The sequence below is a fragment of the Schistocerca gregaria genome, chromosome 7 (genome assembly GCF_023897955.1).
Source record: "Schistocerca gregaria isolate iqSchGreg1 chromosome 7, iqSchGreg1.2, whole genome shotgun sequence".
In the NCBI taxonomy this organism is placed as follows: domain Eukaryota; kingdom Metazoa; phylum Arthropoda; class Insecta; order Orthoptera; family Acrididae; genus Schistocerca; species Schistocerca gregaria.
This window is the reverse complement of record NC_064926.1, coordinates 57,681,645-57,698,926: the sequence shown is the minus strand read 5'-3', so window position 1 is coordinate 57,698,926 and position 17,282 is coordinate 57,681,645. Positions and strand designations below refer to the sequence as shown.

Genomic DNA, 17,282 nt, shown 5'->3' with positions numbered 1-17,282 from the left:
CATCGTGATTTAGGTTTTCCGTGATTTCCCTAAATCGTTTCAGGCAAATGCGGGGATGGTTCCTTTGAAAGGGCACGGCCGATTTCCTTCCCAATCCTTCCCTAACCCGAGCTTCTGCTCCGTCTCTAATGACCTCGTTGTCGACGGGACGTTAAACACTAACCACCACCACCGCAACCACCTTTGGGATGTTTTGGAACGCCGACTTCGTGCCAAGTTTCACCGGCTCACATCGACACCTCTCTTCAGTGCAGTACTCCATGGAGAGTGGGCTGCCATTCCCCATAAAATCTTTCAGCGCCTGATTGAACGTATGCCTGCGTGAGTGGAAGCTGTCATCAAGGCTAAGGGTTAGCCAACACCATACTGAATTGCAGCATTACCGATGGAGGGCGCCACGAACTTTTAAGTCATTTTAAATTAAGTTCCGGATACTTTTGGTCACATAATGTAGATATTCTCCGCCTGGGTATTGAACCAGTTCATATAGAAGGCTTTCACGACCCGATGCCATAGATGCTCGTAAGCCTTTCGGGATGTGAGGTCGTGGCCCAAGAAACACTTCTGTTTTTGACGTTTCGTCCAGGACTGCGCTGGACATCCTCAGAAGCGCTCCTCAGCTCAGTCCTGCCGACTGATCTCCTCTGTCGATATGTGGCAAATACAAAATTCCGTGTACGTGTAGTAAGGTTTGTATTCGAACTACCAAGAGGAGCGTAAATACACGGCTAAAAGAGCACAAAAATCTTTGCCCACTAGGATAAACAGAGAAATTATCTGTAGCAGAGCATGCTCTTGAGTCAGGAAACTACAAAGTGAAGTTTTCTGAAACAGAGATTTTATCTACGTCAAATTATTATCCACTACTAATAGAGACGCCATTGAAATATAGAAGCATCAGGATAATTTTAATAGGAAAGAGGAGGCAACGAAACATAGCGACATTTGGGCAATAGCTCCGCAGAATCGCTGGACAGTTTTCTCTCTGACAAGAAGACAATTGATGGTTACGTTTTATCTCTGACAAGGATTATGTCTGTTCACGTGTTATTTTGACCCCACTATATTTCCTACAGTATTTATGTCGCTCTCGGACGTCCGTCCGGTTAGTCGGCAAGACACAGCGGGGGAGCGCCTCTGAAGATGCCCAACGCAGTCTTGGACGAAACGTCAGGAAAAGAATTCTTGGACCACGACCTCACATTCCGAAAGGTTTACCAGCAGCTATTGAACCAGCTGACAACAGTGCTCTTGCGTTCCTCGTCACCACCAAATTGTTGTTCAGTTACCCATTGTTTGTTGCTGGGTGCGCGGTCGGAGCTGTAGAGCCGGTGGTGGAAAAACTGTCAATCGAGATGCCGAATCTCATACTCCATAAGAGCAGTGGTGTGTGGACTCGCATTATCGAGGTGATGGGACTATACTTTACCGCGCTGTAGATTTTAATGGGTCTCTCATCTTGCTGAGCATTTTGTAGTATGAGGGACAGTGAAATGAAAACCGAACACCCACCACGGTGGACCATCACATGCGTTAATACCTTTACTTCACTGGGAGAAGAGACGATCGATTCCCGTTCCGTAGAACGCGGTCTGGCGTTGACGGATCCACAACCGCGCCCACTCTCGCACTTTCTCGTCCGACTTAAACCTACGTCCACGCATGTCGTTCTTCAGGTGGCCAAAGATGAGTAAATTACACGGTGAAATAAGCATACTGTACGGAGGATGCTGCATTGTTCGCCAAACAAATCATTGAAGCATATCCTTCGTCCGATTGTCAGTGTGGAGGCAGGCGTAATCGTGCAACAGGATGATTCCGTCCGACAGCCCGAGGGCAAACGGCAAATTCATCTGTGGAAACATCCCACATCTCTCCCCCCTCCTCCCGCCCCCCCTCCCCCCCTCGTACCATACTTCCCGTCAAAGAACTCCAAAGCTGTTCACACAAGTTCCTGTAAGGTCATGATGATTTTCTTCGATTGCAGGTTCTCTCTGCCCGGCGAGTTCCTCAAGCGTGGAAATACAATCAGTGCTCAGAACTATCACGACAATTTGCAGTAACTGCGGTGCTCCTAAAGTCAAAAGTCCCTGGAATAATCTACTTCTACATCTACAAGGATACTCTTTAAATCACATTTAAGTGCCTGGCAGAGGGTTGATCGACCCACCTTCATAATTCTCTATTATTCCGATCTCATACAGTGTGCAATGAACGAACACCCCTACCTTTCCGCTCGGGCTCTTATTATCCTCATTTTATCGTGGTGGTCGTTTCTCCCTATATAGGTCGGCGTCAACAAAATATTTTCGCATTCTGAGGAGAAAGTTGGTGATTGAAATTTCGCGAGAAGATTTCTTCCGCAACGATAAATGCTTTTGTTAATGATGTCCATCCCAAATTCTGTGTCGTTTCAGTGATACACTCTCTCTCCTATTTTGCGACAATACAAAATGTACAGCCCTTCTTTGGCTTTTTTGGATGTACTAGGTCAGTCCTATTTGGTAAGGATCCCACACCGCGCAGCAGTATTCAAAAAGAGGACGGACAAGCGTAGTGGAGGCAGTCTCTTTTAGATTGGCTTTCATTTGAACTGCTGTTGAGTACTGTGATTTGTTTATGAATCTCAACACGCTACAAAAAAAAGCACCGTAATATTGGAATCGTACTGTTTGATTATGAGTTGTAACATTAGTTAGAGGGCCACATCAATGGTGAGAACATCGGCTAGCGTGAATGTATCTTCATAACACCTCTCCTCTGTTTTTAAGCAGGTGGGCAGCTTGCAGACAATTGCTCAGTTGCTTCCATTTTAAATTCATACTATAAATATATATCAGAAAAAAAGTAATGAAATGGGTAAGGTATTGGACAGAGATTCTGTTCTATACGGTCGAGTCACGTTAATGTAACCGCCTGGCAGAAGCCTGAATAACCACCTTTTGCAGCGTGGACGTGCAACAAGAGTGTCAGTGAGGTTCTGTAAGGTACCAACACGGATGTGGAGCCATGACGTCTTCACTGCCATGGCCAGCTGCACCAGGTTTCTCGGTTGAGGATTCATAGCACTAACAGCCCGTCGAGGTGGTCCCATAGATTCTACACTGGGTTCAAGTCAGGATCTCATCTGGTGGTCAGGAGAGTACGTTAAAGTGGTCCTAGTGCTCTTCGAACCATGTACGTTCACTGCCACCTGTGTGGCACATTGCATTGTCTTGTTGGTAGATGCCGCCGTACTGAGAAAAAAGACAAACTGCATACTGCATCTCCCCAAGAAGAGATGCATACTTGTGATGGTCCATTGTCCCTCACAGAATGACGATATCATCTACGGAATGCCACGAAATCATTACGTACACAATAACGCCCTCTCCTCCGACCTGGACCCTTCCGAAGACTGTTCCGGGGTATTTGCTTTCTGTCAGATGGAGCATAAAAAAGACCATCTGTAACCGTTCAGCGATCATCCAACTGGGATAGTGGCCAAGAAATTCCGGTCTTCGCCGTCGATGAGCAGCAATCAGCACAGATGAAGGAACCATGCTGTTTCTGCAGAGGCCCATACGAAGCAGTGTACGCTGAACAGTCATTGAACTGACACTGTTGATAGCCCCTTGGTGCATTTGGGCGGTTAACTGCACAGTTGCACGTCCATTCGCCCTCCGGCATCTCCGCGCCGGTCTCCAATAGCGCCATTTCGCTTTGCACTTGATACTGTAACCACGGCGACACGCGAACAGTTTACAAACTTACCCGTTTAGGAAATGCTTCCACCCTTGGCCCGAAAGATCATATCATTTTCGACGTGAGGTAAATTGATCCGTTCCTGCATTACGACAACGACAGCAGTGTTTACCGCGTCCCCCACCCCCTCCCCTCCCCCCGGCGTGTTTTATAAACCTTCCACTGCTAGTCTCGCACCGGACGTTTGTGAGTGATTACTACTTGTTGATATCGCACATAGGTGGTTATCACGTTAATGTAACTGGATCGTGAAGCTTAGAATCCACCCTCATAGAGGTTTGGGAGTTTTGTTTACATTCAGGCCGCATAATGTGTCACACAAGCAAAGGCTTCGTGCGAATGGTGTACAAAAGGTATTGTTTTTTCCTTACAGACTGGGCATTGATGGCCGCAACTGTCTTCTGAGGGCCATTTGCGAGGCTGCAGAAAAGCCATTCACCAGGGTTGGCGGGCTCGCCGAAGACATCCTCCACATTCTGCTCACGTAAGTATAGTGACCTATCCTGTATGGTTCTTGTTGTATGAATATACCCTACCGAGTCACAACTGTATGACCATCTTCGATGCGACATATTCTGTGTACCTCTCATTATACGGGGGTTGACCAGAAAGTAATGCACCGCGTTTTTTTCGCACCCGAAAACAATGCTACGAATACGAAACGTTACGTATGTATTCTTTGAAGTCTCCTGAGTGAACGCCCGAAGTTTTGTCACTTCCGGCAGACAATGTAGCTGTAGGACAGTTTCAAAATGGCGTCTGTAGGTGAGGTATGTTACAAGCAACGTGTCGTCATTGAATTTCTGACTGCACAGAAAGAAACTGAGGGGAATATTCAAAAAAGCTTGTTCAAAGTCTATGGAGCATCTATTGTCGACAACAGTACAGTCGCTGGGTACAGAGTGTGAGGTCATCAAAAGGCGGTTCGGTGGAGCTCCACGATATACAGCGGTCCGGAGGACCATCCACGGCTTTCACACCTGACAGCCCTGGCCTAGCCACCTCGACCTTCCACTTGTGTGGGCCATTAAAGGATGCCACTCGTGGAAGACATTTTGAGGACGATGAGGAGGTGATTCACACAGCGAAGCACTGACTCCGCCACCAAGACAAGGATTGGTGCCGACAGGGCACTCACGGCCTTGTTTCGAGTCAGAGGACTGCCATACAACGGGATCGAGATTACGTGGAAAAATAGGGCGTGTAGATAAAACACCAGTCTTTCGTGTATGTACGAGTAACTCTCATTATGTGCAATAAAGAACTGTCGAAGGAAAAGAATGCGGTGCTTTACTTTCTGGGTAACCCTCGTATTCTGTGCTTCTGAAGTGTAATGTACGTGGGATATTCGTTAGCTGATATAAAATAGCCTATAAGCAAAATACTGGGATAGTCAAAGCAAATATTTTTTAGAAGTCCCAAAACTACGCCTTTTTGTCACATATGTACGTAATAATATTTAGATTTAAGCTTTTATCATATCTGTTAACGAGTTGACAAATTCCCTCAGGATGAAGTTTTGCTATATGAGGCTCCAGCAAATGAGCATCTTAAAATTCTCGATTGAAGTGAAAGCGCTGTGAACCAGGCTACACTGTTAAGCAGAATTAAAGGGCTACTTCTTCAAAACCCCGTAATTGTTCCCCGTTACGACGCAGAAGTTTGAAATTTGGTTCAAAGGTTCCTTGGGTAGGTGCTCCTAGTAGCTGCTCTATATTGTTTTCATTTGCTTCTGTGTCAGTTATAGTTGCTGTTCTTAGGGTGTTGGTTTGATTGATGCGTGTTTTGGTATGGGTATTTTCTTTAGGGAATGTGAATTTAATGTGTGTTCATCTAGAGATTTTGTGTTCTCAGTTCTGTCGTTGAAACGATTCTCTCCTATCCTTGCTATGACTTGTAGCCAATTTTAGCTTATTGGTTTTGTTTTGGTTTTCTGGTTTATCAAGTTCCTTGTGGTTCCGGGGTTCATCCTGATAGCAGTTCTAAGTATTTTTCTTCCTGTTTCCATGAATTTTTGAGAATATTCCGGTTTGCTATCCGGACTGGGGTCGCATATAATAGGACGGATAAGGGTTTTGTTCGTACAGTTTATTGTGTCATTTTAGTTCTATTACTTCCCCCTTCTAGTGTTTTTCGTTGAGTTAGGCTGGTTTTGACTTTGATGTCATGTCTTTAATGTGTTGGTTGCAACAGAGGAGTTTGTCCAGCGTGAGCAACAAATAATTGCCCATGTCTGTGACTTTTATTGTTTGATCACATAATGTTACTGCTGCATCAGCGGGTTTTTGTTTTTTTGTTTTCTGTAGCGATGCAGTGGCTGACGATTAGCTGCGTTATGGAAGCATTGATTTTCCATTTGGCAGGCATTTGTTCTAGTTTGTCCGTATACTCTTGGGTCTGCTGACTGTATGTTTTGTTATTTGCTAATGGCACAAATATGCAGTGTGCGTAGAGTTCAAGTCTCTCGTTCCATCTGTTTGGTAGCGATATGTCGGACGTATAGCCGGCCGGAGTGGCCGAGTGGAACCGCGCGACCGCTACGGTCGCAGGCTCAAATCCTGCCTTGGGCATGGATGTGTGTGATGTCCTTAGGTTAGTTAGGTTTCTGTAGTTCCAAGTTCTAGGGGACTGATGACCTCAGCAGTTAAGTCCCATAGTGCTCACAGCCATTTGAATCATTTTATTTTCGGACGTATAGAGTGTGTATAGCAGTGGAGAGATGATTGAACCTATGGTGCCCCTTCCACTGGACAGAAAATACATGATGCGGCTTCGTTTACAAAGGTTGCCGATGGTAGGTTGTCAAGAGTGTTCGAGATTAGAGTTGTCATCTTCGATGGTGTGCCCATTGTGAGTACTTTGCAGTACGAACCCTTGTGCCACACTTTATCAAAAGCCCTTTCTATGTCCAGGAATCGCAGGCACACTGGAGTATACTGAGTCCTATTGTTTCGCCGCTGCATAGTCACATTACAGGATCAACTGAGGAATGGTTTTCACGAAACCCTGCTTGGCACTAAGGTAGGAATTTGGCTTTCTCCGCCTGCTTGGTTAGTCTGTTGTTGATGACGGTTTCAAAAATTTTCCTATTACTGGGAGTAGGGTGATAGAACGGTAGCACAGCAGGTCATTTAGGGGCATACAAATTCTCAGCAGCACCGAGTCGTAGCGTCCATTTCGCTCGCTTGCAAAGATGGCCAAACGATTAGAGAATATCGAGAAAGGGTGCAGTAGGACCATATTGCGGGTAGTCTACACGATTGCACTATTGGGGTGGCGAGGGAGGGGGGGGGGGTGGGTTGGCGGGGAAGGGAAGCGGCACGATTGTCCCGTGGGTCAGCGTTGGAACAGTCTGAGTCTTCTTCTTCTTCTTCTTCTTCTTCTTCTTTACCGTCGGCTTGTCCCACGTCACGTAGGGTCGGCGTTGATCTTCTGGATCCTTCTCCTCCATAGTTCTCTACCCATTGCTTCCTCCTTCCATTGTTTCTCCCTTAAGTCCCCGGATATATTATCTTTCCACCTCATCTTCGATCTTCCTCTCCTTCTCGCTCCTTCAATCTTTTTATCTTCAACTCTGTTTCCGATATGCTCTTGCCCTTTTCTCTGTAAGTGTCCGTACCACCTTAGTCTGCCCTCTTGTATCTTTTTTCCCCATGAGTCCCACTTTCACAGCTCCTCTAACAAATTCATTTCTAATTCTGTCCTTCCTTGCTACCCCACACATCCACCTCAGCACCCTCATTTCCGCCACTTCCATCTTCCTTTCCTGGGCTACTGTGATTGGCCATGTCTCTGCCCCGTATATCATAGCAGGCCTTACCACCGACTTGTACACCTTCCCTTTCAACCCAATGCTCACCTTCTTCACACACCACTCTCCACTCATTCTCGTCCAGTTGTTCCAACCACAATTTAATCGGTGTTGTATCTCGCTTCCCAGTCCTCCATCCCTCTCTATGTACGACTCCAGGTATTTAAATTTGCAGACCGATTTCAGATCATCATCCTGGATCTTGCAAGACCTCATCTGCACATCCTTCAGTGCAAAATATTCTGACTTTGTCCTGCTAATTTTCATCCCTCTTTCTTCTAGTGCCTTCCTCCAACCCTCCAGCTTTTCCTTAAGTCTGTCGATGCTCTGCTCACAAAGAACCACATCATTCGCAGACATCATATTCCACGGTGCTTCCATCTTCACATGTTTCACCAGCACATCTATAATCAGGTCAAAGAGGTAGGCACTAAGCGCAGACCCTTGCTGTAACCCTACTTTTACTGGAAACTCCTTTGTCATGCCCACACTACTTCTCACCTTTCATTGCTCCTCTCTACATTTCCTTCTCTAACCTCACATACTTCTCTGGCACGCACTGCTCTCCCATGCTTCTCCATATTTCGTCCCTTGGGACTCTGTCAAATGCTTCCTCCAAATCAATGAAAGCCATATGTAGATCGGCCTGTAGCTCCCCGTGTCTCTCCACTATCCGCCTTAAAGCATGTATTGCATCAGGCGTTCCTGTTCCAGGCATGAACCCAAACTGTTCTTGACACACTACAGTCTCCTTGCGTATTCTTGCTTCTATAAATCTTTCCCAAATTTTCATTGTGTGTGCCATTAGTTTAATATCCCTATAGTTACTGCGGTCCTGCACAACACCTTTCCCCTTAAATATTGGGATCAGTACACTAGTTCTCCACTCGTCTGGCATCTCCTCCTGTCGCCCAATCTTCTTCATTAAATTCCAAATGAGCTCAATTACCTTTTTACCGAGACGCTTCCATACCTCAATGGGGATCTGGTCTAGGCCACCTGCCTTCCCATTTTTCATCTTTTCAACTGCCCGTTAGACTTCATCTCTACTTACATCCATCGTTAATCCTTTGTATGCCCCTCCTTCCTCAATTTTCACTCTTACGTTTTCTTCATTCAGCAATTTCTCAAAATAATTCGACCACCTTTGGATTATTTTTTCATGGTCACACAGAATTATTCCTGTTTCATCAATCCTTCATTTGCTTCATTGATGTTAGATCCTTAGAAGCTTTATCTCTTGATTTGCCTATCCGTATCAGTTGTCTCATATCCTTATCCTTCTGTATTTGTTCGTGTGCCTCCCTTACTGATTCAGCTTTAGCTTTATCCACGGCTCGTTTTGCCTCCTTCTTTGCACTTTTGCATGCTTGCCCACCCTCAGCACTTCCGGACATAAGAGCGTGAGCCGTAGACGACAACCCATGGAGGTGTCGTGGACAAACACTGGAGCGAGGGCCGCTGTTGCAGGCCGTCGTCCACGGTGGAGGACACGGGCGAGTTGCCAGAACGGGAGTTCCACGCTGCGGAGCGCCACGGAAAGTCCGACCGCGGCTGCGACCATTACCGACGCACCTGCGACTTGGACCTGCTGGCGCTCATCAGCAGCCTCCACCACGACCACGGCCTCGACCTCGGCGACGATCCGCTGACCTCCACGGCGCCCCCTGTCACTCCCTACTACCACTCCTACACCAGCGTGGACGACCTCCGCGACTACACCGTCCGTGACAACAGTCTCTAGTGGCAGAGCCAGCCACCAGCTCGACCACATCACTGTATGCCAACAGAGTGCCCAGAAGCCTCCGTTCGCAGCTATACTTTCTACACACGCACAATACTGGTAGGTGCAGTGCTGTGTAAGGAAACAGAAGAAACTGAAAGAGACAGATGGCTCTGAGTGCTTTAATGGGTTCACTGTGGTAATGAGCCTGTGCATTTTTTGCACCTATTTATTTGTGATGTTATGCATTTTCCTGAAAAACTGTAATAATTCGCACTGAACAAATAAAGTTTTTTCCTTTACTGTGTAAATTTTTGTGCAAACACAGATACTTGGATTAACTAATGCCGCCATGCACCAAAAGCAAAACACAACATAAACTGTAATACTGTTCTAATTACATTGGAATCCTTATGATTCCGCTGTACGCAGCGGTCACTGAATATAGACACTGGGGGAAAGAACAGCATTCGATCACGAAATCCGTCGTTTTGTTACAGCAGATCTAGATTTAAACTATTACATAGTCATCTTCACTGCATAACATTACAAAACATGATATCATGAACAAATGTAAGATAATTAACGACGTATCGTAAGTGCAGATATGAGCACCAAACACTCGCATACCATATAACAGTTGGCGACATTAGTATGAAGTATCACGTAAAGAGTTTCGGTTGATTTGGAGCATACAGGAGCCTTTGCTTACATGGTTGAACAGGACGAAAATGTGACAGCAGAGACATGTAGTGCCCTCTATTGAGGCACAGGCAAATAGTTAAATAATAGTGAAGCTATGTAACTTTTCGTTAAAAATTAAAAATGTACTGAACAATAAAATTCAATTAATGGTTAAAACATGTTGTAAAAAGAAGGGGTAATCAGACCCAACCCCATACAAGTCCGTATCCAGGTCACGTGTTCGGCCGAGTAACAGGTGTAAGGTTTTACTATTTACTTCGTTACTGTTTTTGCCTAATTAATGAGTACCATATCTTCCTATGAAATACATTTAATGTTAGCTGAAATTGTCAAACTGTTGATTTCTGGCCCAAAATAAGTTGTGTCCCACTGCTCGAAATTTTATCGCCGATTTAAGCCACAGCGTGGCGTATATCGGTAATATATATCGTGCCCCTTAGGTGTTACGAGCGAGTACACTACACCTTATATAGATGTTCTCTTAAGTGCTATTTTCAAATTTTTATTTGTTTCTGGAGACATAACATCAAAAAGTTACACTAAGTGTGGTTATCTCATTCCTTAGCAAGGTATTATTACTTACATTACACCAGTGAGGGCGCATCTTTCAATATAACTACGTCATCTCAATCCCAGTTGTTATGAACATGTATTATTTCCCGTAACTGTGATAATTCCTTTATTTCACTTGTTTGTTTATTTTAATGCGTCGTTGACTAGCTTCATGCCATTCTACATTGTAATTCTGCTTTATTCCATATGTGTATACTATACGCCCAGAGATGTCGCTAATGTACTTTTACGATTTGTACAATTTTAGTTTATACCCAGAGACGACACACCATATTTCTTGTACTATTGTCATTCCATTATATTTTAATTAGTTTGGTATATTATCTTAACATTGAACTTTTCTCTACAGTTTGGGATTTTAAATCGATCTCCTTCCATTTGTTTCTAATGCAAAATAATTATGTATTATTCTGTACTTAACTCTTATTGAGCGGGCTTTAATTAGGGCTCCACAAATGTGATTTGATTTCTATGATTTAACCATTATCTGTGGCTTTATTGTTCATTAAATTTTTAGAAATATTTTTTAAAAAATTACATTTTTACATTTAATTGTTCACTGGCGTCTCAAAACAGTGCACCACACGTCTCTGCCGTCACATTTTCTTCCTGTTCAATCGTTTAAGCAACGGCTTCAATTCATATTAGACCCGCGTTTTCTCTACATCAACTAGTATTGTTTAATACATGACGCTTTGGACTAACGTCACCTGTTGTTATATAGTATGGAATTGTGTGGTGTTTATGATTGCATCTAAAATACGCTGTTAACTGTCTTACATTTGTTCCTGTTTCTCCTGTCTTGTATTTTTTAGAGCTGAAGCAGACTATATGATAGTCTACATCTTGATCTACTGTAATAAAACCATTCATTTCGTTACCGATTGTTCTTTTCTCCATTGTCTAAATACTGCTGTTCTCTTTTTCTTTTATCTTCACTCAGCTACTTACATTGTTTATTGTTTTGTTTTGTTTTCTATTGATTTTTCAATAGGCTTCCCCATCGGGCACTGAAATTTTGTGATCGAGGCTTATGCCACCACAAGTATATCCAGTTAACGACTAATGTAATCCAATATCCTCTGCCGTGTTTACTATATGCTACTGCCAGTCGCAGAGTAACAGCACCAGAGGAAGCTGGACCATCTGCAACATCATACGGTATTGGTCACACAACTAAAGTTCGTAAAGAGGAATCCCTAGGGCTCCGATATCAACAGAAAAAGGACAAAGAAAGAAAACGGAGAATAAAACAATAAAGATAATAAAGTGGAGACTAAATATTAAGAGAACAATAATTATACTCCAAAATAAAATATTTAACAGCCGAAGGGCCTAATTTCTAGTGCCATAGAAAAAGCAGGATTGTTAATATTTGCGTTGCAGTATTGGTCGCAGTCTTGCTACTATCACACAACAGTGTCCTTTCAATGTATGTTGATGTCTGACTATACAGAGATGTATCATATGACTTAACTGAGTAGAGGCAATAGATCCCATTTGCAGGGTGGTTATTATTAAACTTCCTCTACTTGAGAAGGCCGTCAGGTGACTGTAGGACAATGATACTTTCTGGAAACAGTAGTAGGAAAATCAGGAAGAGAAATAACGAATAAACCGTAGAAAGACACTTTTTAATTTCCACACGAGAAGCTAACATTTGTTCATTGCGTACTACGTTTACATTCCAGTTTGCAAACGTTGCTCATTTTGACAACCGTCTGCATCCACGATTGCCTAGAACCGCACAACTACGATTTCTCAATTGTTCGCAGCACTTTTCGAACGGTAGACCATGGAATGTTCAGCTGTCGTGACACGGCATGTGCAGTGCTTGAAAATCGCACATTGCGTCCAGCATTATCAGCCACGGCAACAGTAACTTCCTCAACAATCTGTGGCTTAATTGACCTCGGCCTCTGCCAGGAGCAATTTTCAACTCGCTAGTTAATTTTAACTTCCGTAGCATGTTCTTCGACCCTGGGGACCTTTCCGTATTCCTTTGATGTGTCGACACTTACGAAGAGCAGTAGCACTGTTACAGTTGATAAAACAGCGTTACGATTAAAGCACTGCCCACCTTGTCCAGACCCAGGTTGACTGTCTACTGCTGTGATTCACACGGCTGCTTGTGTTTAAACTCTACGTCGGTGTACCAATACCAGCGCCTAACGGCACGTCATGACACTAAAACGTTACTGACAACGCAAATTCCGCAGTGCATTGTTTGAAAATCACTCCTATGAAGTTGCGTACCCATATAGTAAATAGTTTCCCTTCTACACTGGCTCAAGTAGGGAAAGTTTGATTATAACTATGCTGTACGTATCGGTTTCTTTTCAGTAAAGTTATGCGTAAATTATTTACAAATTTGTAGTCCACTACTATTGTGGCAAGGAAGTAAAGAGGCTGCTCACATTGTTAGGCAGCTATTTGACGTAGTGTATTGTTGTACGACATTTTTATACGTTGAACTGTGTCCCTACTCAGCGTCAGTTTTATTCAAATTCTATCAGCGCACGCGCAGCTTACGACGCAATCGAAGATTGTTTTCAGCATTAACAGCAACGAATGCAGATGTGATTTGACACACACATGCGTACTGACATAAGACGATCACCACTAGTTGACATATTTGGTGACGCTACAAATGTGAAGCATCTATCTTGTTTTCACAAGTTTGTTTACGTGGTTATCCTCCGCAGCAAACACGTAATGCAGTTGCACTATTTACGTTGTTAAAAGCAGTGTCCTATGAAATAAAAAAGTGGCTCTGAGCACTATGGTAGTTAACATCTATGGTCATCCTTCCCCTAAAACTTACAACTACTTAAACCTAACTAACCTAAGGATATCACACAACACTCAGTCATCACGTCCGATAAAATAGTTATATCGAGTGGCAAAATAACAATAGTACACCACATAAAAAGAAAGAGAAACATGGTGAACAGTGTGAAGAACGTCAGCTGTGCATGTATGTTAGTAATATATTGATAGTGCGACTTCCAGACAAATGAGAGAAAACGTAGATCAGCAAACAATCCTACTAATGATTCCTTAGATGTTGTTTACGTTGGAACTATTTGCGATTGCTTTCTGTTCGGAATATCTCTCATGTGCACGCAACAGTGGTATTGAATAGTAAATATTGTAGTGCTTACGCTATTAACATAGTGTCAGGAAGGCATTTCGAAACGGTTTTCTTGTCTTAAATGTATATTTGATCCAATAATACGATACATTTGCCCTCGTAAATGTGACTTCCTTATCGTTTATACATTTAAAAAAACCAAGAAGTATATTATCTGAAATGGTTGCATACGGAATACATTTAAATCCTCTTTTACTGTGCACTGAGCTGACAAAAGTAATGGGATACCTCCAACACCGCGCATCTCGACGTGGCATGCACTCAACAAGTGATTGGAAGCCCTCTTTCCATAATCGCAAAAGTGTTGTTGGTGCAGGATTATGTCTCATAAATGTTTGATGAAATTCATGTTGGGCGAATTGGGTGGTCAAACCATTCGCTCGAACTGTCCAGAAAGTTCCTCAAACCTATTGCCAGCAATTGTGGCCTTGCGACATGGCACATTGTCACCCATAAAAATTCCATTGTTGTTTGGGAATATGAAGTCGCTGAATGGCTGCAAATGGCATCCGAATAACCCAACATAACCTTTACCCGTCAATTATCGATTCAGTTGGGCTATGTAAACACAGCCCACATTATTACGGAGCTGCCATCAGCTTGCTCAGGGCCTTGTTAAAGGGTCCGTGGCTTCGTGTGGTTGCGTCATACGAACCCTAACATCAGTTCTTCCCAAGTCATCTAGAGTCCAACCTATACGATCACTTGCCGATCGGTTCAAGGCGCTTCAGTCTGGAACCGCGCTGCTGCTACGGTCGCAGGTTCGAATCCTACCTCGGACATCGATGTGGGAGGTGTCCTTAGGTTAGTTAGGTTTAAGTAGTTCTAAGTCTACGGGACTGATGACCTCAGATGTTAAGTCTCATAGTGCTCAGAGCCATTTGAATGTTGATACGATCAAGAACACAGGAGAGAGACTGCAGGTGATGTGCTCTTAGAAGTGGCACCCGTGTCGGTTCTCTGCTGCCATAGCCTAAAACGGCAAATTTCGCCGCACTATCCAAACGGATACGTTAGTCGTATGTCCCACATTGTTTTTTGTGGTCATTTCAGGCAGTGTTACTCAGAAGTACGAAGAAGCTGCTGCACTCGGTCGTTAAGTGAAGGGCGACGACCACTGCGTTGTCGGTGATGAGGGATACTGCCTGAAATTTGGCATTCTCGGTACACTCTTCACACTGTGGATAACCGATTTACGGAATTGAATGTCCCATGCGTCTAGTTCCAACTGCCACACCGCGTTCATTGTTCCGCGTTCAGAGCCTGTTAATTCCCGCCATGCGGCAATAGTCACGTTGGAAACCAGTTCACATGTATCACCTGAGTGCAAATGATAGCTCCGCCAAGGCACTGCCCCTTTATACTTTATGTACGCGATACCATCTGTACATGTTCATATTGCTGTCACATGACTTCTTCACCTCAGTGTATTTGCGTCTATAGCTGATGAAGCGAGAACTCCAAAAACAATGCTTGTTTGCTTACTAATACTGATGCTTACTCGTCAAATGCTCAACTTTCAAATATAAGCGTAACATAATTAATGTTCATGTTTGAAAAAAATGACCTATGTTTTCTTTGTTAGCCCAGAATTGTCTACACTGAGGAAAGAAGTAAGGAAGGCATGCTGTCATGACTTATGGATGTCAACAAAGTGAAAGATTCTCGAAATGTCGAAGGAACAGAACTGTTTGAAGGTACACCTTGATGCAGAACTGAATTCTTGTTTTATTAGACTGTCAATGACTCATTGTCATTCTAGTTCACACATCTTCTCTCTTTGATATCTTACCTACGAAATGTCATTCGGTGTGTGGCCAATAAATAGCAAAAACGATAAATTCATTTTTGAAAGCACATTCAAGCAATTTGCAATTTAATAAACGTTATCGGGAGACAGTTCTGAAGGTATAAATGAGCATTTGAAGTAATGTGTCCTATATTAGAGCGAAGTACCACATTGTGTATAAAAGTCTCGACAACGTAGTCCCTGTATGATGGATAATTTGCTTCACCTACTGCATAAATCATTTTTTTTTATTACTGATAGCCTAACCTCTGTTACCTCTACATGTTCTTAAACACGTTTTTCACGTAAACATTTTATTAATAGCACGTAGTTCCCACTTGGTTTTCACACTAAATTATTGTATCTTTGTTTCGGAGAGCAAAATGTCCAATGCACGTATAGTAATAACATTGCTGATAACAACCACCATTCTATCACTGGTTTATATGCTTCATTTTCCGGAATATTTGTGGCCAGGATCTCTGTCTCAATTTTTCACCAACAACCCGCTTAATGTCTCTTTCGAATGCCATTTTGAGGCTTTCGAAGGACGTAGTCATACACTAAGCTTTGTGATAGACCAACAATACTAGGATAGCAGGTTAGAAACTGGAAGCAGTTAATTCTATAAATGATCGGGGAGTAGGCATTAGGAGTGATTTAAAATGGAACTATAAAATTAATCGTCGGTAAAGCAGATGCCAGACTGAGATTCATTGGAAGAATCCTAAGGAAATGCAGTCCGAGAACAAAGGAAGTAGGTTACAGTACACTTGTTCGCCCACTGATTGAATACTGCTCAGCAGTGTGGGATCCGTACCAGATAGGGTTGATAGAAGAGATAGAGAAGATGCAACGGAGAGCAGCGAGCTTCGTTACAGGATCATTTAGTAATAGCGAAAGCGTTAGGGAGATGATAGATAAACTCCAGTGGAAGACTCTGAAAGAGAGACGCTCAGTAGTTCGGTACGGGCTTTTGTTGAAGTTTCGAGAACATACCTTCACCGAGGAGTCAAAAAGTATATTGCTCTCTCCTACGTATATCTAGCGAAGAAACCATGAGGATAAAATCAGAGAGATTAGAGCCCACAAAGAGGCATACCGACAATCTTTCTTTCCGCAAACAATACGAGACTGGAATAGAAGGGAGAACCGATAGAGGTACTCAAGGTATCCACCGCCACACACCGTGAGCTGGCTTGCGGAGTACGGATGTAGATGTAGATTTAAATGAGCATGACAATAAATATTATGTGCCCATGGTGAACATTAATAAAACCGACAAACTGCAGGAGCCGGTCGCGGTGGCCGGTCGGTTCTAGGCGCTTCAGTCCGGCACCGCGTGTCTGCTATGGCCACAGGTTCGAATCCAGCCTCGGACATGGATGTGTGTGATGTCCTTAGGTTAGTTAGGTTTAAGTAGTTCTAAGTTCTAGGGGACTGATGACCTCAGATGTTAAGTTCCATAGTGCTCAGAGCCATTTCAACCATTTGAGCCGAACTGAAGGAACGGATTCCTGATTGGAAATGGAAGAAAAAGGTACTATGAAGATGTGTCCTGAAATAGTCAGTGTACCTGCAACAATACGAAATCGTCCCATAACGCAGTACAGAGCTGCACCGCATCCACGTCACGAATGGTGTTCGAAAGGGCCTCCATGGGATTGCAGTTGATAGGGGCAGTAGCGGTTGTGATGCAGGAGACACATAATCGTACTTTGGCTTACACCACGTTGACGGGCCACTTGCCTGGAAGTGTACTAGGGTTCATCTCAGTAACCTG

General features: G+C 43.6%; 1 protein-coding gene across 1 annotated transcript in view; it reads left to right on the top strand.

Moving 5' to 3' along the window:
• LOC126281625 (uncharacterized) overlaps positions 1 to 9,662 on the top strand; it is a 41,348-nt gene extending 31,686 nt beyond the window's left edge. Inside the window, exons 4-5 of the mRNA XM_049980747.1 lie at positions 4,118 to 4,228; positions 9,026 to 9,662. Of these exons, the coding sequence (XP_049836704.1) occupies positions 4,118 to 4,228; positions 9,026 to 9,299 (385 nt within the window). The 3' untranslated portion in view covers positions 9,300 to 9,662. The remainder of the gene's footprint in view (positions 1 to 4,117; positions 4,229 to 9,025) is intronic.
• The last annotated feature ends 7,620 nt before the right edge of the window (positions 9,663 to 17,282 follow it).